The 24,524-nt window shown below is 45.4% G+C and overlaps 1 protein-coding gene across 4 annotated transcripts in view; it reads right to left on the bottom strand.

Moving 5' to 3' along the window:
* CCN4 (cellular communication network factor 4) overlaps nt 1-24,524 on the bottom strand; it is a 47,218-nt gene that overhangs the window by 10,527 nt on the left and 12,167 nt on the right. Inside the window, exons 1-3 of one of the 4 annotated variants that reach the window (XM_053247761.1) lie at nt 23,548-23,680; nt 21,772-21,836; nt 7,040-7,322 (exon numbers count right to left, since the gene is read on the bottom strand). In XM_053247761.1, the coding sequence (XP_053103736.1) occupies nt 7,040-7,295 (256 nt within the window). In that variant the 5' untranslated portion in view covers nt 7,296-7,322; nt 21,772-21,836; nt 23,548-23,680. Of the gene's footprint in view, nt 1-7,039; nt 7,323-21,771; nt 21,837-22,211; nt 22,292-23,547; nt 23,681-24,524 lie in introns of those variants that run through there. The other 3 variants (XM_053247759.1, XM_053247758.1, XM_053247757.1) reach the window with 3 other exon arrangements.

Raw genomic sequence — 24,524 nt, 5'->3', positions numbered from 1 at the left:
CAGAATTGTAGGTGGGGATGATAGGAGTTGTAGTTTAGCACCATCTAGAGCAGGGATTCTCAAAGTTGGGTCCTCAGATGTTACTGGACTTCAACTCCCATAATCCCCAGCCCCAGTGGCCTTTGGTTGGGGATTGTGGGAATTGAAGTCCAATAACGTCTGGGGACCCAATGTTGAGAATCCCTGATCTAGAGTACCACTGGTTGGGAACCCCAGGTTTACACTGACTGGCAGTGGCTCTCTAGGGTTTCAGAGGGTCCTTCCCAGTCCTACCTGGAGATATCAGGGATTGAACTTGGGACCTTATATTTATTTATTTATTTTACTTTTATTTATTTATTACATTATTATTTTTACATTTTATATCCCGCTCTTCCTCCAAGGAGCCCAGAGCGGTGTACTACATACTCAAGTTTCTCCTCAAAACAACCCTGTGAAGTAGGTTAGGCTGAGAGAGAAGTGATTGGCCCAGAGTCACCCAGCTAGTATCATGGCTGAATGGGGATTTGAACTCGGGTCTCCTCGATCCTAGTCCAGCACTCTAAGCACTACACCACACTGGCTCTCTTTTGCATGTAGATCAGAGGCTCTGCTACTCATTTCTCAGCCCTTCCATTTCAAAGTGGGCGGAACAGTTTTGTCTAAATAGAGAGCTGAAAATGAAACACATAGAAACACAGAAAGCTGCCATACACTGAGTCAGATCATTGGTCTATCTAGCTCAGTATTGTCTTCACAGACTGGCAGCGGCTTCTCGAAGGTTGAAGGCAGGGATCTCTCTCAGCCCTATCTTGGAGATGCTGCCAGGGAGGGAACTTGGAACCTTCTGCTCTTCCCAGAGTGGCTCCATCCCCTGCGGGGAATATCTTACAGCGCTCACATTTCTAGTCTCCCATTCATATGCAACCAGGACAGTCCCTGCTTAGCTAAGGGGAAAAGTCATGCTTGCTACCACAAGACCAGCTCTCCATTTACTTTTAAGCTCCCTTTTTGTTTCAAAATGGCATGTTTCAACTGCAGGCAAAATGAGATCTGATCGTATGCTGAAATTTCTGCATGTATACATGGATATAGCAGAATGAAGTGGGACAAAGAGGGGAGAGCTGAACGTGTTAGCTTTTGTTTTAAAGTAAGTTTGGTGAAAAACTCCCCCAACCCAGATCCAGCCACAACCAGATCTGCATTTTGTTTTCCTCTTGGCTTTGCCAATGTTTTGCCTGGCTTGGGAGCAGGAGCAAGTTCTCAATACATGGGTGAACCTTTTTTGACACTCAGTGGTAGGTTTACAGTGAAATCTGAAACTGGACACATTGGGTGAGAACTTGTATTTTCCAGGACATTGAATAATAAAGGCTGCCATCTAAATTTAACCGTGGGACAGAACAAGGTGGAGCAAGGCACGATTGAGTTAGGAGGCTATTTTGCCCTGTTTTCAAAAACTCTTTTCTTTTTAAAACCGAAAAGGGAACTAACAGCAATTGAGGGAAATCCAAGATTGTTTCAGGTAAATAATTATCCAGGTTCATTATCCGGGATAATGGATGTCCCTGCTTACAAGAAAAGACAGTTGTATTCTCCCCATCCATCTCAGGACACTAAGTCCTTATGCTCCCAGGGGAGGGGATACTATTTGAACAAATGAGTTCTCAGCATGCAATTCTCTCCAGCTGTGGCTGCACATCTGGAGCCCTTTAAAATATATATATATATATATATATATATATATATATATATATATATATATATAAAAGTTTAGTTTCTCAGGTGTTTGGGAGAGGGAGTGGGCAGCCAGATTGCAGTACTTTCTCTTCCTCTTGCCCACCTAACACTCAACAGATAAGATTTCCACCTTTAAGGGGCTTTGCTCATGAAACCCCGACTGCTCCACCCATGCTTACTGCTGTATGTGTTTTAGTCAACCTAGCCTGTACCTCACTTAGGAGACCCACATATAATGCTGGACGGGGCTCCTATGCCTTTAAGAGTTGTGTAATCGAGGGCATTTTGGCCAGTGTACTTTCTTGCACAATGGGAGGAGAGAGTTGACCTTCTCTACTATATACTTGAAAGTATACTCATTGAAAGTGTCGTGACTCAATGTGCAGAAGCTGTGAAAATGGCCAATTCCATGCTAGGGATCATTAGGAAGGGGGTTGAAAATAGAACTGCTAATATTATCATAGCCACATACAAAACTATGGTGCGGCCACACCTGGAGTACGACGTACAATTCTGGTCACCTCATCTAAAAAAGGACATTGCAGAACTGGAAAAGGTGCAGAAGAGGGCAACCAAGATGATCAGGGGCCTAGAGCACATTTCTTATGAGGCAAGGCTACAACACCTGGAGCTATTTAGTTTAGAAAAAAGATGACTGTGGGGAGACATGATAGAGGTCTATAAAATCATTCATGGTGTGGCGGAAGTGGAGAGAGAGAAATTCTTCTCCCTCTCACATAACACTAGGACCAGAGGTCATCCCATGAAACTGATTGCCAGGAAATCTAGGTCCAACAAACGGAAGTACTTTTTCACACAACACATAATCAACTTGTGGAATTCTCTGCCACAAGATGTGGGGACAGCCAACAACATGGACGGCTTGAAGAGGGGTTTGGATCACTTCATGGAGGAGAGGTGTATCAACGGCTACTAGTTGGAGGGCTATAGGCCACCTCCAGCTTCAAAGTCAGGATGCCTCTGAGTACCAGTTTCAGGGGAGTAACAGCAGGAGAGAGGGCATGCCCTCAACTCCTACCTGTGGCTTCCAGCGGCATCTGGTGCGCCACTGTGTGAAACAAGATGCTGGACTAGATGGGCCATGGGCCTGATCCAGCAGGGCTGTTCTTGTGTTCTTATGAAACCGGCCATACTACATACACAGGAGTTTTCTAATGCAAGGCAGAGTAATAAGCCCCTAATTATTTAGTGGCTCTTCTCCTTGGTTTAATTTGCAACATTCTTAAATTATCATTCAAATTAAATTATCAAATTAATTTATAATTATTATTATAGCAACATTCTCAAAATTGTGATAATTTACAGCCAATTGTAATTAATTAATTGGCATTAATCAGAGCCTTAAGCAAGTTAACATTGCACACCAGTTCCCTTCTCTTTTCTAGCAATGTAACTAAATTTGGTGGCTCATAATGCACAACTCAAATAAAAAGAAAACATTATGATCTCACAGTTCTTCTCCAGCACAGATTAAAATCTAAGCTGGAGAAAAACTTGTCCTTCACATTTCAAAATTTCTTTCCACCAGCACACTTGCCTTCCTTGCTGCTGGAGGGAAGTTGATTTTCATCTCTCCCCAGAGCATGGCAGGTTCCTACCTAGAGCTGTGGTCCAGGTACTAGACAGTAATAAGGGAAAGAGATCTCCCTCACTCCATTCCATTCCAGCTGCCAGGGAGTAACAGCAGGAGAGAGGGCATGCCCTCAACTCCTGCCTGTAGGCTTCCAGTGGCATCTGGTGGGCCACTGTGTGAAACAGGATGCTGCCTGGACTAGATGGGCATTCTTGGGCCTGATCCAGCAGGGCTGTTCTTACAGTATGTTCTTAAGGTGCATGGAAGAGAGAGAGAGTTTGATGACTTGCCAGGGGAGAATTCAGACCCCAGCAAGTCTTTGATTAAATCCTCAGGGAAGCTGTTTGACTCAGAATTGGGTTCTGAGTGAAGCAATCTATTTTCCTTGAGGCAAATGTTTTGCTTTTACAAGTTAAATTCTGAGGCTGACTGTGGAAGTTTGCCCCATCAATACTCTCTTCCCTCCAGAGGAAGTGTCCATGACACCATATCGGTCTTGGGGCAAGAGATTCACCCCACAGACATTATTGATTTAGTGATAACCCTGTGCTAGCTATGCAAAATAGATATTTCTCCAATTCCAAGTTCAAGACAGGTCCAAATGTTATGCAGAATTTGCTCTCCCTTGGTTTTTTGTTTTTTTTGGCAGATAACATTTTGGCCTAATCCTACACCTAGGGATGGTGCAATGTTTCCCCTTTGCACAGGGGAAAGAAAAAGTCCTTGGCTTCTGCACTGGGCTGACTGAAGCAAAGCCGATTGACAGGGTTAAAGAACTATGCCTCTGCTGAAGTTAAAGGGTACTTTCAAAGCCTTCCTGCTCACTACTTTTGAAGTTTTATTGCACCTTAGGATCTAGAGACTTGTTCTTTGTAAAAGAAACAAGAAACAAGAAAACTGTTTCAAAATACTGTCTCTCATGCCAGAGCCACATTTGTAGAGCATCAGCACCGCTCAACTTACACCCCCCCAGCTTTTTTTGGACTACAACACCCATAATCCCCAGTCACAGTGGTCAATAGCCAGGAATTATGGGAATTGTAGGCCAGCATCTGCAGGAGGGTTGAAGTTGAGCAGCCCTCGATCACATGCAAGCTAGTCCATGCACATGCCCTAACTGTACTTATTTAGGGACAGTTGCTAATGTCCCCAGTAGTAAACAATCTGATACATCACTGTCTCTGTTTTTAGCCGACTTTCCTCATGGGAAGTAGTGTTATGAGATCACCTTCCTGTTGGTGTGTTTGTGTCTCTTTGTGTGTGTGTCCACTTTTAAATATATATATGGTAATTTTAAATGTGGTTTTAGCCTGTTCTTTTAACTTGTTTAACTTCATAAATCTTTGATTCTACATTGCATCTATTTTATTAATGTTGTGAGCTGCCCCAAGCTGTGGTGTGCTGGAGAGGCGGGGTATAAATATTTTAAATACATAAAAAACAAAATAATAAATGTCCCCCCCACACCACTAACAGCTTCACAATTCCTGGACTGATTGGAACCAAATTTGGTCCAGTTGTAGCGCCACATAGAGGCACCTCAATGACATGCACCAAACTTGGTATACATCTTCAGATTATAGAATATATGAAACCTTGATATCCCATAAATGAATTCCAGAACCTATTTCAAGATGGCGGCTGTGTGTGTCTTCCCCCTCACAACTTTGCAATGTCTGGACCAATTGGGATCACATTTGGTACAGTTGTAGTGCTCCATAGGGACATTTCAATGGCATGTTTTATAATGATGGGATTATCTCAGTGCCATCCTCTGTGCAGTGTGCACCCTGTTCTTACAGATGAGGATCTGGCAACTACTGTTTAACTGTATTCTTCATATTGCATTTGGTGTTTAACAACAAGAAGTGCATGAATTTGAAAATAATAATTATCAGTTAAAATTATTGTGAAAGGAAATTATGTTCATTAGTTCTTACCAGAACTTCTTGTTACTCTGGGGAAATGCCTCATTAAATTTTTAGAAGTGTGAGTTGCTGCTAGAGCCATAATTCTTTAGGCTTCAGTTTCGTCCTGAAGATCTCTAAAAGCTGAATCTTTAAGGAGGTGGTGGATGTCTCTAGTGTACATGCCTATAAATGGGAGGAGAGCTGGTCTTGTGGTTGCAAGTACGAATTGCCCCTTGCTAAGCAGGGTCCTCCCTGGTATGGATTTGAATGGGAGACGTCTGGGCACTGTAAGACATCCCCCTTAGGGAATGGGGCCACTCTGGGAAGAGCATCTGCATGCTTGCATGCAGAAGGTTCCAAGTTCCCTCCTGGCATCTCCAAATAGGCATCTCCAATAGAGGCTCCTGCCTGCAACCTTGGAGAAGCCACTGCCAGTCTGTGTAGACGATACTGATCTAGATGGACCAACAGCCTAACTCAGTATAAGGCAGCTTCCTATGTTACCTGGTGACACCAAGTCACCACTGTGGATCCTTGTGGATGCCTATGAACATTCTTTTTTGTACGATTTTATCATAATTTGGGACATTCTATAGTTCTGTATGATGTATTTACATTTTATATAATATTGTACCTATGGTTATGATATATTAAATAGTGCTGTTTGGGTTGGATCTTTTGTCATTAGTTTTTGTTACAATATGTCATTTTTGTCTTTGAAATGTTGAATGGTATGCCTATTAAGCATGGCAGTCAACATATCTGCTAGTTTAGGGAAACCCAAAATAGTGATCTTTAAGCTTCTCTCCCTGCTGGCACTACAAGTCATGGATGAAGCACTAAGAAAACCAAAGATGGCAATGGCCTTAGATTTAGCTAAGTATCAGAAGAAATGTCTTAATTATAAGAGCAGTTCAACAATGGAACCAATTTCCTGGTGGGCGGACTCTTCCTTGCTTCAAGCAGAGGCTGGAGGACCATCTGTTGGGGAAGCTCTAGTTCTGCCTGAAGCAAGGCACTGGATTTGATGGCCTACACGATCCTCAAAGTCTATGGGTGGGTTCACACAACCTTCTCATACAAGGTCATTGAAGAACCAGAGATTTCGGGTAGTGTGCTCTCCCATCAGGCATGACACCTGAACCTGTCCCAGTCCAGAACAGATCTCAGTCCCCCATTTCCACCTTAGATTTAATCCACTTCCTGCACCCACTTGAAAGCAGGATTTGAAGTTAGGCAAAGTCAGCCAAAGTTGGTAAAAACTGAAGTCAGACAAATTAATCTGGTTACCCAGAAGTGGATTCAGACATCACACACTTTGATGGATTCAGACATCACACCCAAGAGGAGTGTGCACTCCTCGTGATCTCTGATTCCTCTTGTACCTACCTTATAAGTACTTACAGGTGGTGTGTGAATCCACACAGTGATTCCAGATGTCCCTTTAGTCTAAACCAGTAGGGCTCTTTTTATATCCTAAACCTGAATTCCTGTGTGGAAAGAGCCCTCCATATGCAGGATCCATGTACAGATAGAGCTGGTAATGTGGAGGTCAAGAGCAGGCAAGGTACTATGATCCTGTTTCCTGTTCCACCCATTCAATGTCATGCATGAAAAGTGCTACTGTTTGGGAAAACAAGGTAAAAGTGACCAGAACAAGGCAGGCAGGGAGGGAGGTAATAATGTCAGGAATATCCCTGCACAAAAAGCGGAGGAGTCAACAGATCCAGATTGGGATGTTGTAAAGAAGAAACCTCAGGCAAACTGGCGTGCCAAAGATGTGTGTCTAGAGCAAAAATATATGTACATCACTTACGTGCACACACTCCTATTTCGTACCTAGGTCTGTCTCTGCTGTAGTCACAGTACAGGCCCCTGTGGACATCACAGGCATCAGCCTCGGTGCAGTTCTCGCCAATCTGCTTGGCGCACATCTTGCAGCATTCACAGCCGTCCATGAGCAGGCTGACTCCAGCCGGGCAGAGAGGCACTGTCTTGGGACACTCGCATGGCCACTTACAGTACTGGGTCCGTGTATAAGCCTCGGTCACGGAGGAAGTGGCAGGTGGCATGGTGGTGCTGGAGTTCTGGGGGAAGGCCTTCAAAAGAGAGCAAAAGCACACTGGATTAAAAAAGGCAATTAAGCCAGAAGAAAGCCCGTGGTCAGTTCACAGATCTAGCTTGACTCCATCAAAGATGGAAAGCTGGTCTTGTGGCAGCAAGCATGACTTGTCTCCTTAGCTAAGCAGGGCCCAACCTGGTTGCATTTGAAAGGGAGACTAGAAGTGTGAGCACTGTAAGATATTCCCCTTAGGGCAGGCCTGCTCAGCTTAGGCCCCCCCAGCTGTTTTTGGACTACAACTCCCATAATCCCGAGCCACAGTAGCCAAGAGCAAGGGATTATGGGAGTTATAGGTCAACATCTGCAGGAGGGCCGAAGTTGAACAGGCCTGCCTTAGGGGATGGAGCCGCTCAGAGAAGAGCCTCTAGGTTCCAAGTTCCCTCCCTGGCTCAGAGAAGGCCTGGTCCCGAGTCACCACCAACTGCAACTGGACCTCTCCAGAAGATCATGATATGTGACAGGGTTCATGACAAAAAAGGTGCTCTCTTAAGTACCCTCGACCCAAGCCATTAAGGGCTTTGTAGGTAATAACCAGGAAATAACTTTGTATTTCACCTGGAAAAAATATATCACCTCCCCCACCCCGGTCTTAAACAGGCTGTCATTCACCAGAGAGATAATCCACCATAACCTTCTTCGCTATTCAAACCATTCTTGGATAATTTGTTCTAATTGCACATTTCCCAGATTGCTGGCCTGCTCTTGTAGGACCAAGCCAAGACCTGACCTCTTTCAACAGCTTATTTGTGTGAGAAGATTACCCCTGACCTGTGCTTGGCTGACTCCCACAAGGGATTGTGTTTTGCACCTGTGGACACAACCATCCATCGAGGTTGAATAGTCAGCTCAGCTGCTTTCTGCGTAACCCGTCCCAGAAGAGGATGCCCGAAAATAGCAGCATCCTCTATAAGAGGAGCGGTCATAACCTCAGGATTAAGAACAGTCTGACATTCCTGCTGGCAATTACACAAACCATTGGTTCAGCCGTATGACCTGCAGTAGACATGCATGCTAGCCAGGGGTTTTCTTCAGTCTCTTGGGACTCACAAATGCAATGAGTCTTTTTCTTTTGCTCCATCTGTAATGCCAAAATTACCATACAAGCTGAGATTTCAAGCAAGGAGCTGAGGTAATAGTTCAGCTTTCATACGGAATATAAAGGAAATTTCAGCCTGATTGCTTAGGAAGCAAAGGTTCCCAGCACCTCGGCAGCAGCGTGCTTCAATTCCCTTTGTTAATGGCATTTAAAACCAATTTTCATTAGTACATGGGCTCTCTCCAAGCTTTTCATGCAGTCCTTTGAAGAAGGGTAAACCAAGCCTGTGGCAGACTAATTTGCAATTTATCTGGAATCTCTTAGATCACCCAATACTAGTTCCTCACTTCTTTTGCCTGAACAAAATGGAAACTATCCTACCCTTCCTCCAAAGAGCTCAAGGTGATGTGAGGATAAGACAGGGAGATGTTGTCCATTTTATGGTAGCCACACTGAGAGACAGTGACTTAACACAAGGTCGATGACCTTCATGGTTGACTCAAGGTTCCAGAACAACATTAAATCCATTTTATTTCATTTTCACCCCCATTCTATTTTTTTCAGACCATGGGCCTTCTCTGTTGCTGGCCCTGGGCTTTGGAACGTGCTCCCTGTTGAGACAAGAACCTCCCCATCTCTGGCAACTTTTAAAAAGGCACTGAAGACATATTTTTTCACCCAGGCTTTTAATTAGATGTATCATTTTAATATTTTGAATGTTGGGTTTTAAATGATTTTTAATGTTGAAATGATTTTAATTGTAAACCGCCCAGAGATGCAAGTTTTGGGTGGTATAGAAATATGTTCAATCAATCAATCAAATAAATATGTTAATGACTCCTTTTGAACAGTTTTGTCCTCCATCCCTGTGAATTCTTTCTTCTACTTTGGGTTATGATTTGTGAGACGAACTACAGGCATAATGGCTCAAAGCTGTTCTTGCTTCATTTGGCTTGTCACAAGACCTACATGGGCCAGAATGCTCATTTGCCTTACAAATGCTCCCCCCACCCCTTCCATCCTCCGCTGCTTGAAGAAAAATCAGGCATTCACATTAATAGCACAAAGGAGGCTCACAGGAAATGGAAGCCACATATATGAAAGTGTTATTCTGTGACACAGGAGGATTGGACAGCTTGCTTCAGAAGATCAGAATCAAGAGATTCATGGTCCAGGCTGGTGTCATAGATAGGCCTGAGGGCCCACGGTTGAAGTGTGGTTCGCACACAAGTCCAGATACAAACCAGTTTGTGGTTTAGCAAACTGGTTTCTTCTGGTTCAGCTGACCTACTGGGGTGTGTGTGTGTTCCTGCTGCAGTGGCGCTCTGCCCCCCACCCCACCGCTGCAACCTGTGTGCATGCCGGCATACGCATAGGCTCCGCGCATGCACAGTCATACCGCCGAACCAGTTCATTTCATACTGGAATGAACCGGTTCGCCAAACCACAAACTGGTTCATATTCAAACCAGTGCATGAACACTAGGGTTCATGCACAACCCTAATATTCACAAGGAGTTTTGACCACAGTTCTAACACAAGGGGGGCTGCTTGATTCAGGGACACAGGAAGATTAATTTGTACACTGGGCTAGCAGATCTACATGGGACAGGATATCATGAGAAGGGAAACAAGAATAAACCCTTCACTTTTCATCTCTAAATTATAGTTGGGGGGAAAGCCGAATGAGCAGCCTGCATGTCTGGGGTTAACGTTGTAGTAAGGGAGCCTTGCAAGAGCCAGGCAGCTGGGATGGGGAGAGGAGAGTGAAATCAAGCTACCCCTGCAGCTCATTTTCCACCTCTGTCTCCCATACGGACTACTACTGATACAGGTAGGAATTCAACAGGTGGTTACTATTCTATCATTGTGTCTCTATTCTGGGAAAGTTGCACCTGTGGGATTTCTTCATGTCAGAGAGCTGTTAAAGGCACAGGACTTCACTTCTACAAGAAAAAAGTAAGGCAATTCACATGGCCATTGGACCTGAGGTAGGCGCTTGGGAATCTTCATAGAGGCTCCCTATTTTTGAATATCTGGTTGCACGTAGCTGCCATGTACAGGTCTGAGGCTCACCCACCCATGCCACTGCTTATGGTTGTGAGTTGATTAGAAAGGCAGTACGAGTGCTAACTTTTAAAACTGGCTCTGGTGCCTATAACAGCAGTCCAGTGTGGAGAAATTTAGCAAGTGAAGGCAGAGGCGGAACTGATGTGGAAATCTTTGCATTCTGAATTCCTACCTGCAAGTTTGCTGTCAAAGACATAGAAACAGATTAGCTTCTTTTTTTAAAAAAAAAAAAGTTGTGACTTTCCTGCAGAACGTAGTAACATAAATCCCGTTTCTCTCTCGCAACACCTTCTCCCTTTCTTGTGGCACCACCTAGTGGTGAAAACCTTTTCTAAGCTTCAATCGGAATTTCAGTTTCTTGGTAATTTTGCAGTCTTCCCTCCCACCCACACAGATGATCAAAACAATAATATACTAAACAGAAAATGCCACCATGAAATCGCAGCAGCAATTTAAAAATAATAATCAGTGAAATAAGTCATACCTGACTGAGATAAAATTGCAAATATAACATCCTATAGAAAGCATGCAAAGTCATCTGCCATCATAGATGCACATCCACAGAAAGGATGAAACTCTGATTAAACATGTGAGCACTGCCTGCTCTAAGATATTTCCCCCTTAGAGGATAGAGTCTATCCTCTTGGGAAGCCACTGCCAATCAGTGTAGACAGTACTGAGCTAGATTTCTGTTTGAGTGACAGCAAATTTTATTCTATTAGTTCAGCCATTTTCAAATTTTCTAACTTGAGATAGCTTACCACATTGACTTGTAGTGTATTCAGGCACAGCACATTAACAGTGCACTGCCCCTTAAGAACAAGCCAGTCTCCAAACACATCCCCCCCCTCATCTTTTCTTATCTTAGGAGAAATTCTGCTGCAGGCCTGTATTAAGAGGCCTGCAGAAATGTGCATATAAACCAATTTGATGAACACCAACACTGGTGTGGCTCCTGAATGACTTATAAAGGTTCAGTAGAAAATTGCTACGTTTGCATGTAATGCGGAACTGCGGATCCAATGGGCCCACTGTTCCGCTCCCCCCCCCCCCGTTCTTCTGTCTGAATTCAGATGTCATGGAGAACACTATCTCTGGAGTCAGTGAGACTGCAGAGAGGAGGGGGTACTGGCTGTGTGGGCTTCCTTTTGGCATGGATAGCCCGCACAGCCACTCCTGGCTGGAGGGTGGGAGGCACGTCCTTCCTCAACTCTGTTCACACTTAATATAGCCTGCGGTTCTGAATTCAGATGGCACACAGGCTGTGTGGAATCTTGGTTCAGGGTGATGAAACTCACTAGACCTGAGGGTTCAGATTGCATTTTCAAAATGGAAACTTTGGGTGGGTTGGCTAGCGGAACTGGAGCTGCACGCATTTGGGCGACACAGTGAAATAACCTCTGTCCCCTTAAACTCTGGTTCCACATTACGTGTTAATGCGGCCAATATGTTGCCGGCTAAAGAGAACTTGTTTGTTTCTTTTCTGTGGGCCTGTGCACCTTAAAGAGGATTCTGTGGCATGGTCTAAGGCACACTTGGGCCAGACATGTAGGACCTTACCAACTTCATCTGCAATGTGCCCCAAAACACACTCAACACAACTTCTGCAGCTAAAGCACATGGTTTGCATGCAGAAAGTCCCAAGCTCAATCCTCTGACATCTACAGGTAGGGCTAGGAAATAACCCTGGAGGGTTTCCAGTCAGTTCAGACAATACTGAGCTAGATGCATCAGTGATCTGATGAAGTATAAAAGAACTTCATGTGTTCATATGTCCACTGACATAGACTACTCCTAAATCAGGTGGCTTTCAGTCCTGGCTACATGAGGGTACAGACAGACAAACCTTCCTCCAGGAGCTGGCAATCCCTCTTGTGGGAGGGTGATTTGGAAGAGAAAAAACAGGAACATAGGAAGCCGCCTTATACTGAGTGAGACCATTGGTCCACCTAGCTCAGTACTGTCTACACCAGGCCTGCTCAGCTTAGGCCCCCCAGCTGTTTTTGGACTACAACTCTCATAATCCCCAGCCATAGTGGCCAATCACCAGGGATTATGGGAATTGTAGGCTGCAGGAAGGCCGAAGTTGAGCAGCCTTGGTCTACACTGACTGGCAGAGGCTTCTCCAAGGTTTCAGGCAGGTGTCTCTCCCAGGCCTACCTGGAGATGCTGCCAGGAATTGAACCTGGGACCTTCTGCATGCAAAGCAGATGCTCTACCAGTGAGCTATGGCTCTATCCATTAAGAGGGGGATATCTTACAGCAAGCAGCACTCACATGTAGTCACCCATCCAAAAGCAAGCCAGGGCAGATCCTGCTTAGCAAAGAGGACAATTCAAGTTTACTACTGCAAGACCAGCTCTCCTCCCCAAGGAGAGGAGGGGATATTGCATGGGGGGGGGGTGCTAATGACCCTCCCCAAATGCCACAGCTCCAATCTGACTCAGGCACCCTCATGTCTGGAGAGGGCTTCTATCTCTTTGAGGAGACCTTATTCTTTCCCACATTCTTTCCAATTACTTTGCCTTCTTGACTCTCCCAAACCCCAAGATTAATGATGAATGCTTTCTTTCTATTGCACAACTGAGCTTCCTTGTTCTACCAAAATCACCAGTAATAATTTACACAGAAGTACAAAGTGCTGAAAAGGTCAATAAAGAAAGCCATCCTCAGCAGTTAATGCTCTTTCATGCTCTGTACTGGAACTGTGAGAAGCACAGCACACAGTGGACATCTTCCAATAACTCAGCTAAGGATTGCTCACAACTCACTGGAGCAGCCCAGTGTATAAAACTAAGATTGATGAAAACATTCTAGGACTGTTAGGCCCCTAGGCAATCATACTGCCCAACCACTCACACAGGCTTCTGTTGTAAAACTGAAATTATTCCCCCAGTTCTCTCCCATGGCCACCTCATCCAGAGGCCTTATGGTAATACACAACACTATCTACTTTCCCTATGCAGCAAGACATCTCCATGGTAATTTGACAAGGTTTTTAATTCTTTTATGAAGAGAGAGCAGAGAGAGCAATCTCTGGCATCTCCAGGTATGACTATGAAAGAGTAAGAACAGCCCTGCTGGGTCAGGCCCAAGGCCTATCTAGTCCAGCATCCTGTTTCACAAAGTGGCCCACCAGATACCTGTGAGAAGCCCACAGGCAGGAGGTATGTGCATGCCCTCTCTCCTGCTGTTGCTCCCCTGCAACTGGTATCTAGAGGCATCTTGCCTCTGAGGCTGGAGCTGGCCTATAGCCACCAGACGATTGATAGACCAGTCCTCCATTAATTTGTCTAAGCCCCTTTTAAAGCCATCCAGGCTGGTGGCCATCACCACAGCCCACGGCAGAGAATCCCATAGATTAATTATGTGTTGTGTGAAAAAGTACTTCCTCTTGTCAGCTCTAAATTTCCCAACCTTCAGTTTCATGAGATGACCCCTGGTTCTAGTGCTGTGAGAGAGGGAGAAAGATTTCTCTCTGTCCACTCTCTCTATTCCCTGCATAACTGTACACACCTCTATCACATCTCTCCATAGTCACCTCTTTTCCAAACTAAAAAGCCCCAGATGCTGTAGCCCTGCTTCATAAGGAAGGTGCTCTAGGCCCCTGATCATCTTGGTCACCCTCTTCTGCACCTTCTCCAGTTCTACAATGTCCTTCTTAAGCTATGGTGACCAGAACTGCATGCAGTACTCCAAATGTGGCGACACCATAGATTTGTATACGGCCATTATAATATCCCTATTTTTATTTTCAATCCCCTTCCTAATGATCCCTAGCATGGAACTTGCCTTTTTCACAGCTGCCACATGACACTTTCAAGGAGCTGTCCACCACAACCTCAAGATGCATCTCCTGATCACTCACTGACAGCTCAGATCCCATCAGTCACTTACAACTCAAAAAGCCCATGAGTGTATATGTGAAGCTGGGTTTTTCACATATGGAGCAAAGGCTTTGCTGATGACCTTGTTGGGCAGGCAGAAACCGTTGGGAGCAGGCAGTCCTTCAACTATCCAGGGCCCAAACTGTCAAATGCTTTAAAGGTAATAACCAGCACCTTGAACTGGATTCAGACACAAATTGGCAGCCCATGCAGCTCTTTCAAAATAGGTGCAAATTGCTCTGAGCGAGCAGTTCCAGAGAGAACACTGGCAGGTGCATTCTGCACCTACTGAAGTTTCTGAATATTCTTCAAGGGCAGCCCCATGTAAAGTGCATTGCAGTAATCCAGACTCAACATGACTAAGGCATGGGTAACTGTGGCCAGATCTGCCTTCTTGAGAAATACATTATGTATATAATGTATGCTATAACAATAAGGGTAGTACGTAGGAAGAGCTCCCTGGCAACATCTCCAGGTAGGGCTGGGAGAGACTCCTGCCTGAAACCTTGCAGAGCAACTTCCAGTCAGTGCAAACAATGCTGATCCAGATGGACCAATTGTCTGGCTCACTATAAGACAGCTTCCTGTGTTGCTATGACATCCTGACTAATGAAGTCCCAGTACTTCGTGAGATGCACCGATACTGTGGACAGGTTCTAAACTAACACAGCACCAGTGCTCATGCGTGGGATGAGTTTCAGCAACTTCCTCTTTCCTCACCCAAAAATATACCCCAGAGGGCTGTTCGACCCTCAGGGACATATTTTTGGGTAATATTTCTGGGGGAAGGGGAGTTCTTTGAAATTCTTCCAGTTTACAGCCCTATATAAGTGCTGTGGCATCACACAAAGCACTGGTGCTTCATGAGGCAAGATGCCGATCACTGTGTTTACTTTCCTCCTCCTTATATTATCTGGAAGAGTCATTTTTTTTCTTTGTTAAATGTGAGAGTCTGGCCCCTTAAGCTCCAGTTTTCTCCTCTCCCTTTGTGGTCTTTGTTGAACTTCCCTTGCTTTCATTACTGCTGCTAGGTCATTTGAACTATTCTAAGGGCAAGACGTACACCATTGTCTGCTCTGCTTCATAGGAAGCTGCCTTATGCTGAATCAGACCCTTGTTTTTTAATGTTTAATCTGCCCATGTCTGGTAGGTTATAAAAGGTTTTTTTTCCCCAGTTCTCAGTTTTTAGCTTTTTCTTAATAAATTTAAATTTAAAACTTTAAAAAATTTGTAAATGCAAATGTGGTTTTAGCCTGAAAAACATGGGTGCAATTTGCTTATTTTCCTTTAGGGGCATATATAATACCATATGTATGGATTGGAAAGGATAGTTTATTTTTAATTTAGATGCAAGATGGATTTCCAGTTGCATCATGCAATAAAAAAATATCTGTGGGAAGTATGCGGACAAGTCTTTGAATTATGGATTCCCACATACGTCTAATTAAAACGATAAGCAAAGGACCACATATGTTCCGCTTTGCCAAAACGTTGCTTAGATTGGCACCAGCCCTATAGCCTCGACATTCTTGTACATTTTCCCATAAGAGTCACCAAAGGTTTTGTGTTCTTTTTTTCTGTTTGGTCAGGCAGAAAGAATTTGTGTTACAAGAGAGAGAGAGAGGGGGGGGGGGAGAGAGAGAGAGAGAGAGAGGTTTTGCCCCAATTTGGGGTTTCAGACATCAAATCTTTGATTTAAGAGGTGGCATCTACCACTTTGCAGGAAAAAAAATATGATTTTTGCTCCCCACTTCACCAGAGTTCCAGGGCAGTTGTTCAATTCTTTTTTCCAAAAGCCATACAACCCAACTGTTCTCCTATTTATAAAGGACAGTGTCCATTTCGTGGTTTTTGTTCGGGTGTCAAAATGTTGTTAGGGTGCTGGCAGAGGCAGCCCTAGGGCTTTTGGTGCCCAAGGCAAAGTCTGACTTTGGTACACCCCACCCCACCCCTAGGTGAAAAGGGCGGAGCTCCAACATTAACTTGAGCCTCTGAGGCTGCTCGTTCATGAAGCCCAATGACCAACCCATGCAGATGACTAGTGAATGACAAACTAGCCTGCTCTGGTTTGAGGATATAGTGGGAGAGAGTCCCCTGTCTATTAGGGGGGCAAATGAATCTATCTCGTTTATGGAGGCACATGAACACTAAGACACCAGGCAATGCCCTCCGAGCCATGAACCATCTCACACACCGTGGCTGCCGATCAGTATTTTGAACCGTTGCTAATAGACTGTAGGGCTATAATGGCTGTATTCTGACACAGGGGCCACATTCGGATGTAATGCGAAACTGGAGTTGAACAGGGCAGAGGTTGGAATTCTGTTACGTCCAAATTCATGCAACCATGGTTTCACAGTGTAAGCAACCTGCAGTTTGCCTCGCCAAACTCCAATTTGAACCATTGGTTTGCAGTAAGGTTCACCAGGCACAGAGCCAGCTGAACAGCAGCCGGGGTCCAGCCCCGCCCAACGGCCCCTCTAGCGATGTCCCATGTGCGTGATGTCACATGCACAGGGCATGGCTCAGGCTCCAGAAGAGCCCAGAGAAAACTCCCCCCGTAAACACCCGGGCTCCGGAGAGCTCTGAGCAAGCACTCCCCTGTTATTTACAGGCAGCGTTTGCTGCCTGACAGTTTTTACTCCCCTTTCTCTCCCTCCAGCTTTGGAGAGAAAGGAAAATAGATGCTTTCAGGCAGCAAGCACTTCCTGAAATGACAGGGGAGAACTCGCTCGGGCTCTCCAGAGCTTGAGGCCACATCCCCTTTGCCTGTGATGTCACATTTATAGGGATTTAAGTGTCCTCTTCCAGTCCCACCATTTGCTCAGCAAAAAAACAAGGAGGCTGTAATACTCTGCTGAATCAGGCCGACAGAGGTGCCTGCACACATTGTCTCTGCTAAGAAGGGGCAGGTCCTGCTCTGAGGGAGTTGTTCCTGGCAAAACACTGCCTCAATGGTGTCTTTTAGGAACATAGGAAGCTGCCTTCTACTGAGTCAGAGCATTGGTCCATCTAGCTCAGCATTGTCTGCACTGACCGGCAGTGGCTTCTCCAAGATTGCAGGCAGGAGTCTCTCCCAGCCCTCCCTGGAGATGCTGCCAGGTAGTGAAAGTCTGCATGCAAAGCAGATGCTCTGTCACTGAGCAACGGCCCCATCCCCTAAGGGGATTATCTTACAGCAGACAGTGCTCACATGTAGTCACCCATCCAAATGCAAACCAGAGGAGACCCTGCTTAGCAAAAGGAGACCATTTATGTTCACTATTGCAATTCAGCTCTCCTCCCCTAAAGATTCTGAGGATCTCTTTTAAAAATGTTAGCGTGTGCATAATGCACAAGAGAGGCATTTCATTCTCTTAACCCCAGATGTCTAGAAGTTAAATATTTGGCCATTTCACACATCACACAGAACTGCAATTAAATCTTGGTTCTGTGCAATGTCTCCCAGATTCAGGAGCATGGATTCCACCTCTCCACTGCCTGCATGAGAATTTGACTTCTGATTGTGGTTAAAAACAAACCAAGATTTGTTCTGATGTCTGAATTGACTGATCTTGATTTATTCTAACCAGCTTCTCTAAAATAAACCTCGATACTGCATTTATCTAAATCCAGACTAGGTTTTTCCCCAAGTTAAAAATATAAGAAGATAAGAACAGCCCTGCTGGATCAGGCCCAAGGCCTATCCAGTTCAGCATCCTGTTTCACACAGTGACTCACCAGATACCTCTGAGAAGCCCATAGGCAGGAGGGAAAATCATGCCTTCTCCTGCTGTCACTCCCCTGCAACTGGCATTTCAAGGCATCTTGCCTCTGAGGCTGGATGTGCCCTACAGCCCTCAGACTAGTAGGGTTTTCATGTTAGAAATCAGGGGGTCATCTTAAGTACATAGTCCTCTTCCTTTTGCATAAAGAAAGATATAACCTGTATTTAACCTCTATTTTTAAAAGGGGGTTGTCTTAAACTCAGAGTCATCTTGTATTTGAGTAAATATGGGTATGTAACCCAAGGTTTGAAGTGCATTTTAGATCTCAGTTTGTTTCAAGGAAGTTACGCTTTGGAACATGTAAGCCACTAAACCATGACTAACGTACTCTGGATCCTGCCCAGAGATTTTAAGAACGTCTCTCTTCTTTTTCTGATACATTTTTAGTTAAGCTATTTAGGTGGGACACATACAGCTGTATCAACAAGGAAAGCGCTCTTTGAAATCAAACCACACATTTTATAATTGTCCTTTTCTTCACCTCTTTAAAGAACATCAAGTATGAGATCTGAGCAGAGATATCCAGCACTGGAAATCCAGCGACAATATTGGCTTTGCTAAGGTTGCTCTCCAGGGATGATGGGAAAGGGTTCAAAATTGTGGCTTTTGGATCTTGCTCATTTGCTCTGGACTCCAGGTTCTCAATAGAAATAGTAGGAAGGGCCTTGGAAACCCTTCACAGCTAAGGCTTAAATCACATTTGTTTTAGATCAGTTCTGAATGCAAATATTAAAAAAAAATATAAAAAAGAAATACCATTGACTAGAAAGTATGTTTAGTTTTTCTTTTGCACGTTCTCCCACATTTAGACACAGAGGGAGGGTTAAGGCATCATGAGGAACTATGGTTTATTGAAACTAAAGGTGGGTTCACACATAACATGGAACCTGAGGTTCCCCCAGCTTGGGTATGGAGGGAACCTGAAGTTGGTGTTGGAGTTCCAGTGCATCGACCTTTTGCACAAACTATCCTAATGACCACTAGGGGCATTGGGAGTAGAGATTGGGAGTAAGGGTCTCCCTAACTGTTCTATCTGCCTCTGCTCTATGGCCCTTGATATTACTCTTCAGGTATTTCCTGTACCCACAATCCTTCCTTTCCTCTTAGAGAGTAGATGGAAACATCTCTCTCCCTCCTTACTTGTTCATTCTCTCTCTATCTGTTCAGTCGTGTCCAACTCTCAGTCACTCTATGAACCACTGCACTCCATGCTGTCCTGTCTCAGACAGCTTTCTTTAAGTCCGCCATGGTCATTCCAGTGTCATTTTTTATAATATCCTGCCACCGAGTACAAGGCCGCCCCTGTCTCCTTCTCCCGCTGATCATTCCCAGCATAATTGTCTTTTCGAGTGAGTCAGCTTGCATGACATGACCAAAATATGTCAGTCTATGTTTGGTAATCTTAGCTTCTAGCGATATTATTGGTTTAACTTGATCTAAAACATCCTTATTTGTAATTCTCGCTGTCCATGGGATACGCAACAATCGCCTCCAGCACCACATCTCAAAAGCCTCCATCCTTCTCCTATCTGCCTTCTTCAAAGTTCAAGTTTCACAGCCATATGTGGCTATTGGAAATATTATTGCATCAACCAATCTGCATTTGGTTAGGAAACTAATATCTTTGCTCTTCCAAATTTTACTCAAACTGATCATTGCGGTTCTTCCAAATGCTATACGCCTCCTGATCTCAGGGCTACAGTCACCACATTGATCGATTTAAGAGCCATGTTCACCTGTTCATTATGTAGTCCTATAGATTAGGATTAGGTCTTTCCTATCCAAGTGTACTTAACCAATAAATACTTAGTATTTAGTTCTACAAGAATCTCCATGCATTTTCTCTAAATAGCTACAACAACTAAACTCTGTGCTAAGTTACTCTGTAACTGGAGTATGTGCTCGTCCCTAGTGCCCTGCTCTTTACCTAGCGGGGTAAAGTTAACCACTCCCAATAGCTGGCCCTGCAGATGATCACATATCTTAGTTTGTTGAAAGTAGCTCGGTTGAGCCAGATGTATGCCCCCTGGCCAGGCCTCCCTTCGAGGTCCTGGGTGCTATCCCAGCCTGCCTAGCACTGCCTGGCAGTCATTGGTCCCAATGGCAAAAGGGGCGGCTTCACTGGGAGTTAAACAGAGGTTCATGAAGAGTGTGGGTTCAGACTTAATGCACACTTCAGTAATAGCAGCACTTGGTTGGGCAAGCCAACTCCACATCTTGGTTACCTAACTGGGTTTGTGGGACCAAGTGAACCTCAGGCTCCAACAGTCGCAGATAAGTCAGTTACCAACTTTCAGACAGGTTTTGCATTATGTGTGAACCCGCCCTGAGGTTTCTTTAACAAACCTGGATTGGTGCCACAGATGATCACTGAATCTTGGGTCGTTCCACCACATGGTTCAGTTCCCATCCCTTCTCATGATCCACGCTTGCCTCTCTATATTCAGGAACCCTGCAAGGGTGCAGCTACTGAAGCAAACCAAGAGCCTCTTCTCCAGACCAGCGAGAAGGGCTAGAGGGCGGGCTGAGGGGAAGGCTGGTTAAAACTACCTTCCCCGCCTACAAGCAGTCCTTCTTCCTTGGGTGGGCAGATCACCCGCTCAGATGACCACCGGCTCTTGCCGGTAACTCTGGGGGCCCGGGGGCCAGGATGACCTGCCCCACATTGCCTCCCCCGCCCAGAGCTCCAATAATGCAATGCGCGAGACATTATAATGCAATGCAATGACATTATATAACCAAATCTGGTGATGTGGCACCACCATGACATCATCCTGCTGGCTACAGGATCCCTAATTGGCTAGATCATATAAAAGGAACTGTTTTAAAAGGTACCACAGCAGTTGCCAAGAGAAAAAGCAAAGAGGAGAGAATTGGCCTGGAAATGTAAGGTTTGAGGGGAGAATTGGGGGAGCATTTTACGATTCCTCCCCGTTTTCATGCTGGAAAGATCTGCCATGGAAAAGTCAGTGCAGTCCTACCTTTGAATAATTTCCCCCCCAAAACCCAACAACTTTCCTCCTAGCTGTTGTGAATTATTGTTAGGAACAATACACCATTTTTAGATATTAGCTTTTGAAAAAATTTGCTCCAAGACACCCAGAACTAGCCAAATGTTCAATCTGTTTTTATTTTTTTTCCTTCCAAACAGCTAGATCATAATGCACTGTGCATTATTGCAATCCCCTTTCCCTGCTGAGTCTGCCAGTTGCCGCTGCAAGCAGCCGCAGCTGACACACAATTGGCAAAATTCGGTTAGGCAAATGCTCACTCTCCTAACCCCCTTTCAAGGGGAGGCTCTACAAGCGGGTTTGCCAATGGAAGACTGAGGGTGTTTAACCCTATGGTAGTACCCAGCAGACTGGCCCTTTCTGGACTTGTAGGGTTCCCAGCAGCTTTACTACCTCCTACTCCTGTGCCTTTAGTTGCATATACATATTAAAACCAGGTAGAATACTTAGAAAGTTGGCTTATCAGGGGCTAGGTTATAACCTTTTCCTGCTAGAAATGTTTATATGGAGGAAGTTTGGGGCATTGGATCCCTCCCCTGTAGTTTGACGTACTGTAGTTTCTCCCAGTGGTCATCTGCTTTTGTGGAGGCTGCATATGGGCCGTGCAGGCGTGGGGAATGAATTGGAGGGGGGAAGATGAAAGAAAGCTGACTTACGTTTTAAGACCCAAGAGTTCAAGAAGAATACTTGTCCAGCAACACTTCAAACTTGGATCCTGTTTCTGCATGCAATGGAAGGATTACAAATACATAGAAGCCATCCAAAGAAATGAACAATATCACGTTTGGAAGGAAAAAAATAAAAACAGATTTAACATTTGGCTAGTTCTGGGTGTCTTGGAGCAAATTTTTTCAAAAGCTAATATCTAAAAATGGTGTATTGTTCCTAACAATAATTCACAACAGCTAGGAGGAAAGTTGGTTTTTTTGGGAAATTATTCAAAGGTAGGACTGCACTGACTTTTCCATGGCAGATCTTTCCAGCATGAAAATGGGGAGGAATCTTAAAATGCTCCCCCAATTCTCCCCTCAAACCTTACATTTTTTCAGGCCAATTCTCTCCTCTTTGCTTTTTCTCTTGGCAACTGCTGTGGTACCTTTTAAAACAGTTCCTTTTATATGATCTAGCCAATTAGGGATCCTGTAGCCAGAAGGATGATGTCATGGTGGTGCCACATCACCAGATTTGGTTATATAATGTCATCACAAAGCCAAATCAGAGGGAGGGCAATGCCTGAAGACTTGATGTTTTGTGGTCTATAAATATAATTAAAGAATAATAAAATAAGTATAGACGAAATAGAACAGTATCTAGCTCTTACATCAACATCCAGTTATCCTGTCTTTTAGCTTCAGATCACTATAATTTATCATGAGAATCTTTATCTCTATCTCTATATCATCTATCTCTATCTCTATCTCTAATATATAGCTGCTTGGGTCTTACTGACTGACTGACTGGTATAAAATTCCCAGACCAAACCACAAAAGATAGTTGCCGTTTTTGCAGGTGGGTTCCGGATCTTGCCCAGACTACCCCCCAACCCCAAAAAATCCAAACCCTGGGAAAACTTCATTAATGCCCAGGAAATGAGGAAAAGCTCTTACTGGAAAGCAAGGGGGATGAGAACTCACAGAGATAAGAACACACTAGAGTCGTATAGTGACAATGGTTTGGGCGGGGGAGCAAGGGCGGGACGGGGCACCTACAAAAAATGGTGCTGGCATTCAGGATCCTGCAGGAAGCTGACAGGATACCGTGTGGAGCCTGATGGGATCCTGCAATGGGCTCCCATCCTGCCCTCGCAGGTTGGCTGCTCTCCACTCACTCCCTGGTGGCAGTGGCTGCAGCGGGTGCAGGCGGGCCCACCCACCTGCAGAACGGCCTCCTCGGGCCTGCAGAATGTGCGCAGACAGAGGAGGCCCGCCTGCAGGCCTGAGGAGGACTACCTGCACCCACCACAGCTGCTGCCGCTGGGGGGTGGGTGGCTAGCAGAGGCCCGCCCGCACCTGCCGCCGGGGTGTGTGTGTGAGTGGCGAGTGGTGAGTGGCGGCAAAGGGGAAATAGTGGCAGGGGCTGGACAGCAGCGGTGGGGGCTGGGTAGCAACATATTTTTTAAAAATAAATAAAGTGTGGGGCTTGGGGCACCAACAATATCTAGGTGCGCCTCTGATGGTCTACATTCATTGGCAGCAGCTTGCCCAGATTTCAAGCAGGATTCCCCCCCCCCCCAGGAGAAAATGGGAGATGCCAGGGATTGAACCTGGAACCTTCTGTATGCAAAGCAGGTGCTCCAGCCACGAGCTAAGTTTAGTCCAAATAGACTCGCAGTTCCAGCCCTGGGTAAAGAGCAACCGTCCTGCAAGCCCACCGACAAGAAAGCCACTCTCACACTCAGGAGACCTGGTACCTCTTCTGAAGAATTTACTGACCGAGTGGGACTAGTGGGGAGGAAGCCTTAAAAAGCTGACCTCCCCACAGAAGGCTCGTCTTGTGGATCGCCTGCCCAGACGATTGCTGGCTACTGCCAGCAGCATGGAGGGTCAGGGTGCTGGCACATGCCGCCTTGCCTCGCCCTGCCCCGCAACTCCCATAATGCACTGCACAAGTGCACGTTGCATTATGGAGATCCCCCCTCCCCAAAGCCAAAGCTGACCGGGAGCCCTGCAGTCTGCTCGGGCTGGCAGATGATCAGGAAAACAGAGCTGGCCTGCTGGGACTGGGCCCAATCTCGGCAATTCTCACACTCAGCATAACCTGGGCTGTGCTTCCCTAGCCCAGGTTAGGCTGGGCACAAGAACAGCCTCTCCATGTTTCTATTTCTGTTTCTACTGAGAGGAGCTGCTTTGAGAAATGGGGTTACATCCAGAGCCAAGAGGGACCAGTGAGGCAAGAGAGCCAACTGCACCGGTGCAGAGGAGGAAGTGGCCATTTTCGATGCCCTCCCCTTCCTCGGGAAGCCCCCTGGGCCATCTGAAAAGATGCTCCTGAGGTTTGTGCCCCAGCGCCGTCAGTTGGGAAGTTCTGGTAGGCAGCTCTCTCTCACCGCACCTAGCTCTGCAGGTCAGCCACCGGCTCCTTGGGAAGCCGTAACCTCCTGCTTTTGTTTGTGTCAAAGAGAAACACAAGGAACAATATCGAGGTCCATCGATCTTGGGATACCATTTTGAATTTATTTATTTGTTTGTTTTAAAATGCTGGTTGACATCTAGGGTATCTCTGCACATGTGCAGCCAGAAGAAGAAGAAGAAGAAGAAGAAGAAGAAGAAGAAGAAGAAGAAGAAGAAGAAGCATCCCTGTAGCATAGGAAGCTGCCTTATACTGAGTCAGACCATTTTTTCTCTCTCTAGCTCAGTACTGTCTACACTGACTGGCAGCAGCAATCTGGGCTTTCAGACCGGGGTCTTTC

The sequence above is a fragment of the Hemicordylus capensis genome, chromosome 4 (genome assembly GCF_027244095.1).
Source record: "Hemicordylus capensis ecotype Gifberg chromosome 4, rHemCap1.1.pri, whole genome shotgun sequence".
Taxonomy (NCBI): Eukaryota; Metazoa; Chordata; class Lepidosauria; order Squamata; family Cordylidae; genus Hemicordylus; species Hemicordylus capensis.
The sequence above is the reverse complement of the archived record's forward strand: the minus strand, read 5'-3'. Positions and strand labels throughout refer to the sequence as shown.